The 17,505-nt window shown below is 54.6% G+C and overlaps 2 protein-coding genes across 2 annotated transcripts; one reads left to right on the top strand and one right to left on the bottom strand.

Annotated features, from left to right (window-relative positions):
- Nucleotides 1-4: 4 nt before the first annotated feature.
- CCR10 (C-C motif chemokine receptor 10) lies at nucleotides 5-1,815 on the bottom strand. The gene is made up of 2 exons (XM_080679744.1): nucleotides 1,753-1,815; nucleotides 5-1,058 (listed from the first exon to the last, which is right to left on the bottom strand). Exons 1-2 carry the CDS (start codon nucleotides 1,774-1,776, stop codon nucleotides 15-17), a joined length of 1,068 nt encoding a protein of 355 aa, XP_080535870.1. The 5' UTR covers nucleotides 1,777-1,815; the 3' UTR covers nucleotides 5-14.
- A 559-nt stretch (nucleotides 1,816-2,374) lies between these two features.
- Nucleotides 2,375-17,229, top strand: CNTNAP1 (contactin associated protein 1). The gene is made up of 24 exons (XM_080679692.1): nucleotides 2,375-2,707; nucleotides 3,641-3,742; nucleotides 3,832-4,025; nucleotides 4,464-4,611; nucleotides 4,693-4,896; nucleotides 5,672-5,856; nucleotides 6,314-6,457; nucleotides 6,953-7,214; nucleotides 7,712-7,861; nucleotides 8,125-8,296; nucleotides 8,738-8,844; nucleotides 8,984-9,103; nucleotides 9,461-9,664; nucleotides 9,863-10,019; nucleotides 10,103-10,230; nucleotides 10,508-10,693; nucleotides 11,180-11,401; nucleotides 11,854-12,093; nucleotides 12,930-13,283; nucleotides 13,429-13,556; nucleotides 14,515-14,608; nucleotides 14,795-15,040; nucleotides 15,140-15,187; nucleotides 15,845-17,229. The coding sequence occupies exons 1-24, from the start codon at nucleotides 2,644-2,646 to the stop codon at nucleotides 16,171-16,173; spliced, it is 4,188 nt and encodes a 1,395-aa protein (XP_080535818.1). The 5' UTR covers nucleotides 2,375-2,643; the 3' UTR covers nucleotides 16,174-17,229.
- Nucleotides 17,230-17,505: the final 276 nt, after the last annotated feature.

Below are 17,505 nucleotides of genomic sequence, written 5' to 3'. Positions count from 1 at the left end.
CTGGATCCGCAGCCCTAGTGGTCCCAATAGGAAACACTGTGGGTCTCAGTGGGAGCCGAGCAGGAAGAAAGGCGGGGCCGCCGGGGGCAGCGGCCGCTCCCACCCCGGAGCAGCCGCCGCAGGTCCTGGCGGAAGCGCAGGCCCAGAAAGGCGTAGAGCACGGGGTTGAGGCCGCAGCGCGCGAGAGCCAAGCCCCCGGTCACCAGCAGGGCCAGGTCCTTGCGCTTACTCGCCGGGCAACTCCGCTCGCGGGCGGCCAGTAGGTCGGCCGTATCCAACAGCAGGGCCAGGCTGTACGGAAGCTGCAGCACCACGAAGGCCGCCACCAGAGCCACCACGACGCGCAGCGCGCGCCGGCGCTCCGGCCCCCTGGCGGCCAGCAGCGTGCGGCCCAGCAGCGCGTAGCAGGCTGCCATGACGCCCAGCGGCAGCGCGAAGCCCAGGACCACCTGCGCCACCGCGCTCGCCCCCTTCACGGTCTGCGTGAGGCCCTCGGGGAAGATGAGACGGCAGCGCCGCTGCCCTTCCCGCTGCCCGTCTTGGCTGAAAAGAAGAGCAGGCAGTGCCAGGAGCAGTGACAGCAGCCACACGATGACTGAGACCAAATGTGCTCTGCCGGGCCCTGAGGGCCTAGGTCCAGCCGTGAGGGCCCGCGTAATGGCCAAGTAGCGGTCGGCGCTAATACAGGCCAGGAAGAGGAAGCCTGCATGGAAGGAGGCCGAGTAGAGGCCCGAGATGGCACGGCAGGTGACACTTCCCAGACTCCAGCCCTGCAGAGCCCCCGCTGCGGCAAAGGGCAGGGTCAGGGCCAGCAGAAGGTCTGCCAGGGCCAGCTGGAGCAAGTGGGCGGAGGTGGGTGAGCGGGCGGCGTTTCGGGCTGCCAGGTGGGTGGCCAGGACCAGGCCGTTGCCTGCCAGACCCAGGGCAGCCACCGTCAGGGAGATGCTGGATTGGAAGGCTCGACTGAAGGCCTGGACATCCGCCTTGTAGCAAAGCTCTGGCAGAGGCTCAGCTGAGTAGGCCTCCTCATCGTCTCCAGAATATGCGCCCCAGGAGACCTGGGGAGGTCAAAATGAGAAAAGAGACTTTATGAGTCCTTATCTTCCCACTCACACAAAATAGGCTTTGGCTTCCCGTGCAACCCTCTTGCCTCTGCACCCAGCCTTCTGGGTGACCTTGAGCAAGCCACTTGCTCTTTCTGGATCTCAGCTGCCTAATGTGTAGTAGGGTTGTTTGAAATAAGGGTTGTTTGAAATAAGAAGATAATGGATGTGAAGCATCTGTGCTCCTCATAGGCCAAGGGTTTGTATTATTGATAAACCTTGGAGCTTCAGTCCTGCTTGCAGCGCCCTCTCCTGGAAGAACTCGCACTGGCGGGCTTTGCCTCAGACCCCGTGGCCAGACTAGACTCTGTCTCCTTTCCCTTTTCCCCGCCCCAAACCCACCTCTACCTTCAGTACGGGTGCACTGACATACTCATGACAAGCGGGTCTCAAGAATTGGGGCTCAGGTCTTCCGTTGCACCTTGGACCTCTACGTTCAGCTCACTCTTCCCTTCAGCCCGAGTCCTGTCCCCCAACCCCAGCCTCACATCACCAGCCCCCTTTATCTGGAGGGCCCCTGATCCAAATGGCTCCAGGAATCCTGTATAGGTCATAGCCTGGCAGAGGCCTGTCGCCAGGTGTGGAATCCCATCCCTTCACCTTCCCCTCCCTCTCTGTAATCCTTCCTCCCCCTTTCCCCCACTCACACCTGCTCTGTGGGCTCGGTCCCCATCTCTGGCTACGCAGGTTTCTGAGGTATAGCAGGTTTCTGAGGTATAGCGACTGAGGAGAGAAGTTAAATTAGTGGGACAGGAAAGAGGGGGCGGGGAGAGCAGCCAAGAGGATGGTGGGTATTAGGGTCTGTGAGCCCTCTCTACCTAACCTACCCATTGCACCCCCTAAAAAGCAATTTCCCTACCAGTAGAGAATGGGTTTTGGAATATCTCATTTGCTAGCTACCTGTGTGATGGTGGTTTTTTTGTTTTGTTTTTACCTCTCTGAGCCTCAGGTTTTTTATCTGCAAAATGGAGTCAAGAAAAATGCTGAATTCACAGGGTAATGAGGATGCCTAGTAAGGGTGCTTGGAACATAATTTGCCTTCGGAAAATGTTAGAATCTTTTACATACTCTTCTCCCCATATCCAGCCCCCCCTCCCCCACACACCCCTGGATTTTTCACGACCTTCCTTCTCCCTCCCCTGCGACCAACAGCCACTGCCAGCCTCAGGTTATTCAGGGTATTTCCCCGATGCCTGGAGGCTCCCTACCCCCGCCCTTCCAGTAAGGCTGAGGCGCGCGCTTGCGCGGAGTCGGGGAAAGCAGCGCTCGTTAGGGGAGAGAGGCTGGGGAAGGGGGGAGGTGAGAGGAGAGAGGGTGGAAAGGAGAGAACAGCGGAGAACCTGGAACGACTGAGAGAGGGGGGGGCGAGGGGAGAAGGGTTGGGGAGGGGTAAGGAAAGAGGGGTGGGTGGGTACGGAGGAGAGACAGTGACCCGCTGAGAACCCTAGGAGAGCTGAGAGCCGGAGCCGGAGCTGGAACTGGAGCCCTAGCCAGAACTGGGCACTGGCAGGCGGCCGCGGAGACCCTTGAGCCCTGCAGGATGAGTCTCCGGCTCTTCTGCATCCTGCTCGCCGCGGTCTCAGGAGCCCAGGGCTGGGGCTACTGTGAGTGCGGGGCTCGGAGACGGGCAGGGCTGGGCCTGGGAGTTCAAAGCACCGCATTGCGGCTGGGTGGTCGCCGGTCCCTTCCCCGCCCGCGCGCGCTCGCTGGTTCGCTTTCGTCCTTCTCTGCCTCTCCCCCACGCTCCGCAATGCAGTTCGGCGGCCGGCGCGCGCGCCCGGTGCCGGGGTTGGGCTCGGAACCGAGGATAGAGTCGGCCGGCTGGGATTTGGCACTACGATCCAAGCCAGAGCTAGTGCCTCGGTTTGAGTGTTGGGGATAAAAGTGTTACTGGTGACCCGGGCTAGGATTAAGGTTTTGCCAGGGTCTGGGTTTGGGCTTGGAACTGGCCCAGGGGCTAGGGTTTGAGGTTGGGGGCTGGACTTTGGGACTGGGATCCAAGGTGGAGTTGCTGCCAGATTGATACTAAGGTTGGACACAGAACTGGTGATGGTGTCAGGACTGGCTGAGGTTGGGACCAAGGCCCGGATCTGGAATTGGTGCAGGTTTGGGGATGCTGATGATGGGACTGATGCTCAGGCTGGGCTGGATTGGTGTCTTGGGCTGACTCAGGTTCTGAAAGATGCTAAATTTGAGATTGTGTTTTGGGGAGTACTGAGCCCAATTAATACATGGCAGGAACAGGGCTAGGGAGGGTCTGGCCTAGGAGTTCCCCCAGAACAGTGGTGGGCAAACTCATTAGTCAACAGAGCGGCAAACCGCGGCTCGCGAGCCGCAGTTTGCCGACCACTGCCCCAGAAGAAGCTTCCCCTGAGTGTGCCCCTGTTGCTGCAGCCGGGTTGAGAAGATGGCTTAAGTTAGGGCTGGGTCTGCTGCTGGGGACTGAGAAGGAGGAGCTCCAGTCGCTCAGTGTGTGGGCCCTTGGGGAAGACCTGGGAAGGGCTGACCTGTCCAATATGTCTGTTCCCCCAACCCAGACGGCTGTGATGAGGAGCTGGTGGGGCCCTTGTACTATCGCTCCCTGGGTGCCTCCTCCTACTATGGGCTCTTCACGGCTCCACGCTTCGCCCGACTGCACGGTGAGCCTGGCCCCAGGGAGGGGTGAGGGACTTTGGGGGGCTGGGAGAAACGGGGGAGCCAGTGGTGAAAGCCCTTGTCCCCTCTATAGGCATAAGTGGATGGTCTCCCCGGAATGGTGACCCGAATCCCTGGCTCCAGATAGACTTAATGAAGAAGCACCGGATCCGGGCGGTGGCCACACAAGGCTCCTTTAACTCCTGGGACTGGGTCACACGCTACATGCTGCTCTACGGCGACCGCGTGGACAGCTGGACTCCATTCTACCAACAAGGGCACAATGCGGTACTCCAGCGCCTGCAGACACCCTTGGGGAACCGCCTCAGTTTTGCAGCCTGGGCTTGTGGGGAAGGGGAGGAGGCGGGGGTGAGGGCACAGGTTAGGTAAGAACAGTGACGTGCGCTCGGACACTCGGTTCAGAAGGACTGTAAGCTCACAGGTGGGCAAGACACTCCCGGATGACAGGGTTTAGCAACCTTAGGAGAGCTTCTTGAAGGAGGTGACACCCGAGCTGAGCTCTGAGGAAGGAATAAGATAGTGGGAGAGGACACTCTAGGCGAGGAAAATGAACGGTGTGTGCATAAAGCCACGAAGGCGGGAGATCAAGGAGTGTTTGCTTTTGGAAAGTCGGGATTGTCTGGCTGTGACAACTGTGGGCTGGGAGGCTGCTGGCAAACAAGCCGAGGGTGGGGACCCGGTCACTCCTCACCTCTCCCCCCTCAGACCTTCTTCGGTAACGTGAACGAGTCGGCCGTGGTGCGCCACGACCTGCACTACCACTTCACCGCACGTTACATCCGCATCGTGCCCTTGGCGTGGAACCCGCGGGGCAAGATCGGCCTGCGGCTGGGCCTCTACGGCTGCCCTTACAGTAAGAGTGCGGGGGTCGCGGGAGGGCCCGGGAGACCACCAGTCTCCCCGGCCCCCGGCCCACCTTCGGTCGTTCGCGCAGAGTCCGACGTGCTCTATTTCGACGGCGACGATGCCATTTCGTACCGCTTCCCGCGAGGGGTCAGCCGAAGCCTGTGGGACGTGTTCGCTTTCAGCTTCAAGACCGAAGAGAAAGACGGGCTCCTGCTGCACGCGGAGGGCGCCCAGGGCGACTACGTGACACTCGAGCTAAAGGGGGCGCACTTGCTGCTGCACATGAGCCTGGGTGAGTGAGTGACCTGGGGCGACTCGGAGCGCTGTGGCTGCGCCGCTGGCGGCACCTTCTCCGTGAAGCCGCGCGCACTCCCCAGGGTCCCCTCTTCTGTTTGGACCGACCTGCCTTTTTCGTGTAGAATTTAGTGCTAGCAAAACTCTGGACTCCGAATTAGCAGAAATGGATTCCAGTCTCAGCTCTGCGGTCTATAGGGTGTGACCTCGGACAAGGCACTTCCCCAGTCCCAGTCTCCTCATTGTAAAAGCATTACACACGCACACATTAAAAAGGTATTATTTTTGTGTCTAATTAGTTTTTCATAACATCCACATGATGAAGTAGAAGCAGCTATTGTGCCCCAAGTTTTACTGATAAAAGTTCAAAGAAGTTAAATGACTTACCCTAAGTCACATCCTTGCCAATGACCGCTGCTCCATCCCAGGCTCTCAGTGGTCCCATCTCTGTATGCCCACGCTCCCTAGCTGCTGCTTCACCTAGGGCAGTGGTCGGCAAACTGCGGCTCGCGAGCCGCGGTTTGCCACTCTGTTGGCTAATGAGTTTGCCGACCACTGCATAAGGCATTACCCTTACCCAGAAGTTTTGACTTCAGGTTAAAGACATTAGTACATTATTAAAATGTTTTTTAAGTGTTTTTCCCTAAGGCAGTGGTCGGCAAACTCATTAGTCAACAGAGTGGCAAACCGCAGTTTACTGACCACTGACCTAGGGACTAGGCTCACTGGGGTTCTCCGGTTCAAGGTCTGACCTAGCCCCACCCTATCCTCAGGCAGCAGCCCCATCCAACCACGGCCTGGACACACAACGGTGAGCGCTGGTGGGGTCCTCAATGACCAGCACTGGCATTATGTGCGTGTAGACCGATATGGCCGCCACGCAAATTTCACCCTGGACGGCTATGTGCAGCGTTTCATTCTCAATGGCGACTTCGAGAGACTGAACCTGGACAATGAGGTGAGCAGAACAGAAGGAGTCATTTGGTTGAGGGGGCCGCTGGCTGTGTGGGTGGGGGACAGCACTTCTCTCCACCAAAGTAAGACCTTGAGATGGGGTTTGGAAATCTGGATTTTGAGGATTGGGCAAGATGAGAAAATTGCCCCCTGGGATTGCCCAACACTGTGGGATTGGTAAAGACCCTGGCCTCCATCTGCATATAAAGAATCCCGGAAAGTTTTAATGACTTACTCAAGGGCATGCAGCCAATTTGTGGTGGAGTTAGGACTAGAACCCAAACCTCAGGAGGCTTAGTGAGCTTCCAGCTTTAATACTGGCATTGGAGAAATACGTGTTTCAAGTTTTTTGTAAAAAAGCTGCAAGGTGGGGAGTTCCAGGAAGGTGCCTGCGCTCCCATACCCAGGGAACCTCACCCTCCCAGGAACCTCACCCTCATTCCCTACTCCGCCGCCCACAGATGTTCATTGGAGGTCTGGTGGGCGCTGCACAGAAAAACCTTGCCTATCGGCATAATTTCCGTGGCTGCATGGAAAATGTAATCTTCAACCGAGTCAACATCGCGGACCTGGCTGTGCGGCGCCATTCGAGGATCACCTTCGAGGCCAGTGGGCTGGGGATCTGGGAGGATGGGACATCAGAGCCACTTGGAAAGCAAAGAAGTGGAGCGGGAAGAGATCTTGACAATCAGATACAAACTCAGGACCTCTCCCTCCCCAGCCAGATGCTCAAGTAGGGGGCATGATGAAATTACAGGAGGTGCAAAGTCCACCCCTCTACCCCAGTTAAGAAGCGGCAGTAAAGCCATGGGAAATCCCCTCTGATCGTTGGTTGGCAGGAAGGAGGCAGTCGCCATGAAGATGTTGTAGATCAGTGATAGTAAGAGAGCCGAGGCCTCCTCTACAGCTGGACGTGTTTCTAGGAGGATGGGAAATGTCAGGGTTAAAGGTCTTCCCCCCCCCCGCCCCGCCCACCGCGCTGTCGCCCCCACACTGAGGGAGTGCTGTGACAAAGATCTTAGACCAGTATGAAAATGGGATTCCCAGAGAGGCGGGGTGGAAACTTGCGGCCACTGATGGATCCTTGCTTTTGCCCCCAGGGCAAGGTGGCCTTCCGCTGCCTGGACCCGGTTCCTCATCCGGTCAACTTTGGAGGTCCTCACAACTTCGTGCAAGTGCCTGGGTTCCCTCGCCGTGGCCGCCTCGCAGTCTCCTTTCGCTTCCGCACCTGGGACCTCACGGGACTGCTACTTTACTCCAGCCTGGGGGATGGGCTGGGCCATGTGGAGATGATGCTCAGTGAAGGGCAGGTCAACGTGTCCATTGCACAGACCGGCCGAAAGAAGCTTCAGTTCGCTGCTGGTGAGGGATGGTTTGGGGGCAGGGCCTGGATTGAAGGGTGGACAGGGGCCAGAGGGATGGGTAGGAAGCCAGAGAGGGCAGAGGAGAGCCGGGGTGATTGTAGGCTTGGACTGAGGGGAGCAGAGCAGGAGGTCCCAGGGCCCTGGGAAAAGGTGGGAGTGGATGAGAGGCAGCTGGGGCTGGGGGCAGATCTGAGGGGCTACGGGTGCTGGGAGAAGCAGGAAGGCTGAGAGTCCTGGTATTCTCCAGTTCCAGGGGGTCTCTGGAGGTGTTTGTTATTCATTTATAACTTTGCAGACTGTATAAGCTGCTGGTGTTATGGATAGTAAAGAGAGACTTTCAGAGATGTCACCACTCAGTGTGATAAGTGTAACAATGGGAGGAGGAACATAGTCCACTATTGGGACACAGAGCGGGGTGCTGCTTCCCCAGGAAAGACAGATTGCTCCTAGGGCCTGGTGCTTTCCCCACCCACAGCATCCTCCTTTCCTGTCCAGGGTACCGCCTGAATGATGGCTTTTGGCACGAGGTGAATTTCGCAGCACAGGAAAACCATGCAGTCATCAGCATTGATGATGTGGAGGGGGCAGAGGTCAGGGTCTCATACCCACTGCTAATCCGTACAGGGACTTCATACTTCTTCGGGGGTAAGTGGTGGCTAACCTGGCCAGACCCCTGACCCTGGGTGGGAAGGCCCCCACCCCCACCTAAGTCTACCCAGATGGGACTACATGGAGAGCTTTGTAGGAATAAATCCTCTCTCCCCTCTGGGGCCTTGGGGACCGGAAGGTCACTACCATTATCTATTGGCCCCCTCCCTTCCTTCATGTCTGGCTCTCCCTTGGCATCTCCCTGGGGGAGGGTCTCTGGGTCTCCCCTGGGGAGGGCCTCACAGGGGTGGTTGCTCCAGGTTGTCCCAAGCCAGCCAGTCGATGGGGCTGCCACTCTAACCAGACGGCGTTCCATGGCTGCATGGAGCTGTTCAAGGTGGATGGTCAACTGGTCAACCTGACTCTGGTGGAGGGCCGGCGGCTTGGATACTTTGCTGAGGTCCTCTTTGACACATGTGGCATCACTGATAGGTATCCAGAAAGTCCCTTTCCCTTCAAGAGGTGACCCCCTTCAAAGCTCTTTCCCATGGTCTCCCAAAGGGAGTGGCCTTTCTCAATCTTTCTTCTCCTGGTCCCAGCTTTTCAGTCTCCCACCTGGAGATGATTCTTCCTTGACCTCTCACTCCTGTTTCTTCCCTTAAAGTGACATGTGCTCAGAATGGAAATGAAGCATCTATTTTTTGGGTGGTGGTGGTGTATAAAGCATTATTTGTTCTTTGGGGGAAGGGAAGACAGTGCTTGAGCCAAGGCCTGCCTAATGCCCTGCATTTAGGCTCCTATCTGGCTAGTTAGGTGAGCTGTGTCTCATGGAGTTCTGTGTTTGCAGGAGTGGGGAGTGGAGCCTGTAGGGGTCAGACCCCACTCTCAAGCTCCCAATAAGGCTTCTTCCCTTGGTGCTGACCCCTTCCTTAGGTGCAGCCCTAACATGTGTGAGCATGATGGACGCTGCTACCAGTCTTGGGATGACTTTATTTGCTACTGTGAACTGACAGGCTACAAGGGGGAGACCTGCCACCAACGTAAGCCAGCTGGGACATGGGGGAGAGTCGGGGACAGGAGAGGGCAGGAGAAGGTTGCTGGGATCATGAGGCTGCTAGAGATGGTGGGGCTGGCTCTGTTAGCCCTCTGAACCCATAATTGCTTTCTACCACCTACCAGCTTTGTATAAGGAATCTTGTGAGGCTTATCGGCTTAGTGGGAAAACTTCGGGAAACTTCACCATTGATCCTGATGGCAGTGGCCCCCTGAAGCCATTTGTAGTATACTGTGATATTCGAGGTAAGTGGCTCTGATAAGTGGTTAAGGGGCAGTTGACAAGGCTATGCTGGGGTGTGGGGAAACAGGGAAGGATGGAAGGGTGGACAGGGGCCAGTAAGATTAAACTGTGATGGGGCTAAAGGAGGGCAGAGGGAAAAGGAATTAGTAATCGAGCCTTGCAGATAAATTCCAGCTTCCTGATGTGGTCCAGCTGTCTCATCTCCAGCCTGCAATGTCCAGGGCCAAGAGCTAGGCTGGAATGGAGTTGTTAGCCACATTTATTGGCTCTGAATTGCAGCAGTGGTGGTGGAGGTGGGCAGGGGGATGGGTAGAGAATGCCCATCTCCAGCCAAAGCTCTGTCCCTTCTCCTCCCCCAGAGAACAAGGCATGGACAGTTGTGCGGCATGACAGGCTGTGGACAACTCGGGTGACAGGTTCAAGCATGGAGCGGCCATTCCTGGGGGCCGTCCAGTACTGGAATGCATCCTGGGAGGAAGTCAGTGCCCTGGCCAATGCTTCCCAGCACTGTGAACAGTGGATTGAATTCTCCTGCTACAATTCCAGGCTGCTCAACACTGCAGGTTGGGTCTGGGGTGTGGGAGGGTGAGGTGGAGAGCTGGAGGAGAGACCAGTGGGGGCCTGGGAGAAAGAAACCAGATGGTTAAGTTGGAGTCCTGGGCTAGAAGATTCAAGAGTCTGGGCTGGTTAGAAGGGTGAGAGGGGAGCCCAGAGACTAGTGGAGGAACAGGGCCTAGAAACTGCCTGAACCTCTTCCCCAGGAGGCTACCCCTACAGCTTCTGGATTGGCCGGAATGAGGAGCAGCACTTCTACTGGGGAGGCTCGCAGCCTGGGATCCAGCGCTGTGCCTGTGGTCTGGACAGGAGCTGTGTGGACCCTGCTCTGCAGTGCAACTGTGACGCTGATCAGCCCCAGTGGTGAGGGAGGCACAGGGTGGGGCTCTCAGGATCCAGGGGCAGGTGAATGGCAGGGGCTGAGCCACTGCATCTTGCCCGCACAGGAGAACCGACAGGGGACTGCTGACCTTTGTGGACCATTTGCCTGTCACTCAGGTGGTGGTGGGAGACACAAACCGCTCCACTTCTGAGGCCCAGTTTTTCCTGAGGCCTCTGCGCTGCTATGGCGATCGTGAGTGGCAGACCCGTTTTGTGTATCATCTAGTTTCTAAAATCTAGGCCACCTGACTCACTGGGTGCCTCCAGGACACAATGTCAGACACCCCAGGTCCTCCTATGATGATCCCCCCCCCATCTGTATTGCTCCTTTACACCTTATTCTCTTTCATTACACTCCTTGGTTACCCCTAGTTGTCCCTCTGTCTTTCCTTCCCCCACTCACCTGAGGCTCCCTTAATCCCCTACTCTCCAACCTCCCTGACAAGGCCTTCTTCCATCTGGTTTTGTAGGAAATTCCTGGAACACTATCTCCTTCCACACCGGGGCTGCACTACGCTTTCCTCCAATCCGTGCCAACCACAGCCTTGATGTCTCCTTCTACTTCAGGACCTCGGCCCCTTCAGGAGTCTTCCTAGAGAATATGGGGGGCTCTTACTACCAGTGGTGCCGACCTTACGTGCGGGTGGAACTAAACAGTGAGCAGGCACACGGGGAGGGACGTGGGGTAGATGACGATCTCTGGGAAGAATGGGTGTAGGTGGAGGCTGGGGCAAGAGACAAGGGCAGATAGATGCCTTGTCTCTTTTGAGGGCTTTTGATGGAGAAGGCTTTTGGTGATCCTGGGTTCTAGTCCAGCTCAGTCTTGAAAGCTGGCTTTGTGACCTGAGGCACCCAGTGTGCCTCTCTGGGCCTTAGGCCCCTTGTGAATAAGGAAGCTGGGATCCTGAGGTATCTCCTACCTACTAGCTATGCTTCTAACCTGAGAAGGGGGGTGGGAAGCTGGCTCTAGGGATCTGCAAATTTGGGAGAAAACAGGAGTATGAGGTTTTAAGCAGTTTTAAGTTTTGTCCCAGGCTGTAGACAAACTGGAGGGACATCCCAGGAGCTCCAGAGTGAAGAAGAGAGGTTGCATTGGGTGAGGAATCTTGCAGGTCTGAGTCCTCTCCCCCCACCCCCACCAGCATCCCGAGATGTGGTCTTTGCCTTTGATGTGGGGAATGGAGATGAGAACCTGACAGTACACTCAGATGATTTTGAGTTCAATGACGACGAGTGGCACCTGGTCCGGGCTGAAATCAACGTGAAGCAGGCCCGGCTCCGCGTGGACCACCGGCCCTGGGTGGTGCGGCCTATGCCCCTGCAGACCTACATCTGGCTGGAGTATGACCAGCCCCTCTACGTTGGTAAGCAGCAACCCAGAGGCAGGTCTGAAGTCTCCTTAACCTTTCTACCCTCTCAAGGCTGCTCTCCTTGTTTCCAGGAACCCGTGTCTTAATTCCCAATCCCCTCTGCTTCAGAGAGAGCCAAAGGCACTGTCCCTCTTCAGTCCCTGGCTCTAGTCCAGCCTTGGGCAAACTACGGCCCGCGGGCCGGATCCGGCTGTTCTATCCGGTTCTCTTGCTCTCCCCTCCGCTCCTTTACTTTGAATTTATATTAGTTCACACAAACACTCCATCCATGCTTTTGTTCCGGCCCTCCGGTCCAGTTTAAGAACCCATTGTGGCCCTCGAGTCAAAAAGTTTGCCCACCCCTGCTCTAGTCCATTATTCCAGCTCCCTTGGTTCCTTTCCCAACCCCAATACGTATCCCTGTCTCTTGCTCTATACCCATTTCTTAACCTGCCCACCCTCCCCAGGATCTGCAGAGCTTAAGAGGCGCCCCTTCGTGGGCTGCTTGAGGGCTATGCGTCTGAATGGAGTGACTCTGAACCTGGAAGGCCGTGCCAATGCCTCTGAGGGTACCTCACCCAACTGCACAGGCCGCTGTGCCCATCCCCGGTTCCCCTGTTTCCATGGAGGCCGTTGCGTGGAACGCTACAGCTACTACACATGTGACTGTGACCTCACAGCTTTTGATGGGCCATATTGCAACCATGGTCAGTGCTGTTGGTTATGGGAGGACAGGGAGCTGTAGGGTGTAATGGGATATAGGGATGGCAGGGAAGAAAGGAAGGAGGGTGTCTCTGGGTTCCTGAGCTCTGAGCTGGGGCCATCAGACAGCTGAAGATGCTGGGTGACTCCAAAGGCATAAAGTGGGGCAAGAAAGGGGTGGTACAGCTAGCTGGTAGTAAAAGAACTCAAAAGCAACAAGCAAATAACTTCCCCATCTTCCTCTATCACCAAGGTAACGCAGGTTCCCCCCCTTGCAAGCATATCCACCTCAGGCTGCATGATGCCCTCCTATGCCATTTCCTATTTGACAATTGCTGCACTCCTAAAACATGCCTACAGCTGGGTTCTTGGTTAAAGAGAACCTAGTCATTCACCACAGCAAGATCTCTGCACATATACTCAGACTGCATCCTCCCTAAGACTGGTAGGTTACTAATGGGAAGTCTGGTGGAATAGGGAGATTTAGGGACTGAGGGACCAATAGAAGACTTTGGTCTTGGTTTGGAAATGTGAGTAGTGGTGAATGTACTGGATGGAGTCATGATATCTCAGTTCTAATCTTGGCTCTCCACTTACTGTGTATCCTTAAGCAAGTCACTGCCCACCTATGAGCCTTAGTTTCCCCACCCGTAAAATGCAGCCCCAACCCCAGCAGGGGTTGGCTAAGATGAAACTGTGGTGGTGGTAGAAACTGAAGGCAAGTCCCAGGTGTGTGTGTGTGTGTGTGTGTGTGTGTGTGTGTGTGTGTGTGTGTGTGTATGACATATACAATGTCTGAATATGGGAACGGAAGCCCTGACCTCACCACCTGTGCCTTCAGATATTGGTGGTTTCTTTGAGCCCGGCACCTGGATGCGCTATAACCTGCAGTCAGCACTGCGCTCTGCAGCCCGCGAGTTCTCCCACATGCTGAGCCGGCCGGTGCCAGGCTACGAGCCAGGCTACATCCCTGGCTACGACACTCCTGGCTATGTACCTGGCTACCATGGCCCTGGGTACCGTCTGCCTGACTACCCGCAGCCTGGCCGGCCTGTGCCTGGTTACCGGGGTCCTGTATACAATGTTACTGGAGAGGAGGTGTCTTTCAGCTTTAGCACCGAATCTGCCCCCGCTGTCCTGCTCTACGTCAGCTCCTTCGTGCGTGACTACATGGCTGTGCTCATCAAAGAAGATGGTAAGCTCCTGACAGAATGAGGGCACCCTTCATTCTCACAACTATTGATTCACTAATTAATACATAAAAGGACCTAAGTGCTCTCAGAAAAAGGGGATTGTGGGACCTGAAGCGAGACTCCCTCTTTCTCCTCTCCACCCCACAGGGACTCTACAGCTGCGATATCAGCTGGGCACCAGTCCCTACGTGTACCAACTAACCACCCGACCAGTTACAGATGGCCAGCCCCACAGCGTCAATATCACCCGGGTCTACCGCCAGCTTTTCATCCAGGTGTGTGTAGAGAAAAGTGGACCAGTTCAGATCATAACCTCATGATCAAGGTTGTGGCACCCAGGAAAATGTCAAACATTTAATATTTGTAGAGCACATTCCAATTTACAGAGAATTTTCATACGTATAAATTACCTCATATGACTCTCACAACAGGTCTGTGAGGCAGTTCAGGTACACATGTGGACCTATTATCTCTGTTTTACAAATCATTAAATGGACTGAGAAAGTAAAGTGCTTCCCCAAAGTTAAACTACCAGAAAGCTGTACAAACAGGGCTCAAAACCAGGCTGTTGGGTTTTTAATACCAAATTCTACATCTGGGTCCAGGGGTGGCGCATCTTGGACAGTGGTCGGCAAACTGCGGCTTGCGAGCCGCGGTTTGCCGCTCTGTTGACTAATGAATTTGTCGACCACTGCGTAAGGCATTAACCTTACCCAGAAGTTTTTTTTGTTTTTTTTTTTAAATATATTTTATTGATATTTCACAGAGAGGAAGGGAGAGGGATAGAGAGCTAGAAACATCGATGAGAGAGAAACATCGATCAGCTGCCTCCTGCACACCTCCCCACTAAGGATGTGCCTGCAACCAAGGTACATGCCCTTGACCGGAATCGAACCCGGGACCTTTCAGTCCGCAGGCCGACGCTCTATCCACTGAGCCAAACCGGTTTCGGCTTACCCAGAAGTTTTGACTTCAGGTTAAAGACATTAGTACATTATTAAAGTGTTTTTTAAGTGTTTTTCCCTAAGGCAGTGGTCGGCAAACTCATTAGTCAACAGAGCGGCAAACCACGGCTTGCGCATGTGGCTCGCGAGCCGCAGTTTGCTGACCACTGACCTAGGACAAAGCTAGGACTTACCACCTGCTTGGACAGAGTTCAGAGTTCCTGGATGATCGTGGCTGTGTCTACCTCTGGTTCTCCCTCCTGCATCTCCTTTCTCCTCCCCGCCTCAGGTGGACTACTTCCCACTGACAGAACAGAAGTTCTCACTGTTGGTGGACAGCCAGCTGGACTCACCCAAGGCCTTGTATCTAGGGCGTGTTATGGGTAAGCTGAGGGTGACAATGCATTTTGGGTAAGAAATTGTGGGTGAAGTCCCTGGAGCCTAGATGAGAGTGAAGGAACTGGGGATTACAGTGAAGGTGCTGATGAGCAGGAAATCTATGGATGGTAAGGGAGGGCAGGGTTATTGGTGGTCCAAGCCCTTTCTTTCTGGGCCTGCCTCTCCCCCAGAAACAGGAGTAATTGACCCAGAGATCCAGCGCTACAACACACCAGGTTTCTCGGGCTGCTTGTCTGGTGTTCGATTCAACAATGTGGCTCCCCTCAAAACCCACTTCCGAACCCCTCGACCCATGACTGCTGAGCTAGCTGAGGCCCTTCGAGTTCAGGGAGAACTGTCTGAATCTAACTGTGGAGCCATGCCACGTCTTTTCTCAGAGGTGCCACCTGAGCTGGATCCCTGGTACCTGCCCCCAGGTATGTCCCCAGGACACAGAAGAGGGAGGGACAACAGAGAAAGAAAATTATTCTTACCATATCGGAGGCTTCTCCTAACTGGTGCTTTCTCTTCTTCAGACTTCCCTTACTACCATGATGATGGATGGGTTGCCATACTTTTAGGCTGTGAGTAATGTGATCACTGCCCTAACCTCCTGATTCTACCCTCTGACTGTTGGCATTCCCTCCATGCCCTATAGAGCATGGCAGTGCAAAGAAGGTTGAGATAGGCTATGCTGAAGTAGTATGTAATTGGACTGGAGATTTTTAAACGTTTGAGAATGCTATAGACTTTTGTTTTTATGTTATAGACTTTAATTGAAATATTAAGACTGGGCTATGGCTAAGGAATGAGGAAATGGGGGTATAGTAACATCTAGAGAGATAAGAAGGGTTAACTGCCCTGGCTGGTTTGGCTCAGTGGATAGAGCGTTAGCCTGTGGACTGAAGGGTCCCAGGCTTGATTCCAGTCAAGGGCACATGCCCCAGTGGGGGGCGTGCAGGAGGCAGCCAATCAATGGTTCTTTCTCATCATTAATGTTTCTATCTCTCTTTCCCTCTCCCTTCTTCTCTGAAATCAATAAAAAAAAATATATTAAAAAAAAGAAGAAGGGTTAACTACCAGGGATGTGAAAAGGGAATATTAGAAGATGGTGGGGGATACGCCAGGAATTCAGACCTACCAGACACTAAGGAATAGCCTGATGGTTGTAGAGTGAACACTGTCTGTATGTAGGAGAAACACCAAAGATCTGCTCTAATTGTTTCTTTTTCCTCTTTCAGTTTTGGTGGCCTTCCTGCTGCTGGGGCTGGTAGGAATGTTGGTGCTCTTCTATCTACAAAATCATCGCTACAAGGGTTCCTACCACACCAATGAGCCCAAGGCCACCCACGATTACCACCCTGGCAGCAAACCTCCCCTACCTACTTCAGGCTCTGCCCAGGCCCCGGCCCCGGCCCCTACACCAGCTTCCACCCAAGTTCTAGCCCCAGCTCCAGCTCCAGCCCCAGCTCCAGCACCAGCACCAGTCCCAGTCCCAGCCCCAGCCCCTGGCCCTGGCCCCCGGGACCAAAACCTACCCCAGATCCTGGAGGAGTCCAGATCTGAATGAATCAGAAGGGCTTCAGGGACCAAGTCCATTTCCCTGAATTCCCCAGTACCTGCCTCTACCCAACCCTGTCAGGGACATTTGACTCCTTTTAGCTGGTTCTGCTCATCCAGAGGATGCCCCTCCTGCCAAGTTTGGTGGGCAGAGCTACAGATGGGACCAAAGGGAGTAGCCGAGCCTCACTGCCTAAACCAATGCCCTGCCCATTTCCGTTTCCCCAGGATCCTGGTTGTTTGCCTGCCCCCAAAGGAAAGCCTCATGGCGTTGGACAGGTCCTTCCTGCCATCCCTGTCCCAGCTGCTGCCAGGGATTAACAGAGTGCAGGGGAGATTAACTGTCTCTCTCTAAACATTCAATCTCAGCAGGGATAGATGTGTGGGATTGCAGGGATACACGAGGTATGGGGGGAGGAGGCTGCTAAACATATCCCCCAGTCTTCCCCCTGCCCTGCAGAACATCTTCCATCTGTGTCCACTCAGTTGGGGGTTAGGGAGGGCTTCATCATTGGGTCCTACCCTCCTCCTCCTCTTTTTGTTTTTTATAGAGACTGAGAGGCTTCAGTTTAGCACTTTAGTACCTCTGCTGCTTCAAATGCTTTAGCCAAAGCCATACAAACTTGCAATGTAGAGAAAATAATGCAGACACACTGACTAGCCAGCTCCATACTCTTCCTCCCTCTTCCAAGATATGCAGTAGTCTTGATGCCTGTCAAAAGGCTTAGCCCCCTCTCCAATGCATGAGGAGCCCTCTTTCCTCCGCTCAGAGATGCTGCTTCATTTGCCCAGGAGATCACATTCTTTAAATATATTTTTTGTTGCAAAGTCTCTCTCTAGAGAAACTATATATATTATTCTAATTTTTAAATTATCAGTTTATATATAAAAGGAGAAAAAAGCAATTGATTGTCCTGTCCTGTGCTGTGCCCATGGTCTGTAGTTGCTTCTCCTGTGTTGGAAGTCCCATGAGGTCTGCTGGTCACTCATCCAGCCTGAGCCGGCCTCCACTCTGAAGCTGTGCTCTCAGACGGAGAGCCGTTCTAATAAAACAGAGTGGCAGAGCCCCAGACTGTGCGTGGTGGCTGGTGTTGTGGTTAGCGGGTGGGATAAGTGGAATGGTTTTAAGGGAACTAATTTGAGGGCTTGGGAATTTCTACAGGGAACCCTCAGAATCCTTGCATCACCTACCAGGAGCCCGACTGGTTCTTGCCAACCCTCAATCTCACCCAGCCCCACATCTCAGTGGACAAGTGGGGATCAGAATGCTAAAGCTTCAGCCGAAATGCCCCTGTACCGCCATTCCTAGATCATTTCCAGCCCAAAACACACGGAACACACC

This window comes from Plecotus auritus (genome assembly GCF_963455305.1).
Source record: "Plecotus auritus genome assembly, chromosome: 7".
Taxonomy (NCBI): Eukaryota; Metazoa; Chordata; class Mammalia; order Chiroptera; family Vespertilionidae; genus Plecotus; species Plecotus auritus.
This window is presented reverse-complemented; position numbering and strand designations above follow the sequence as displayed.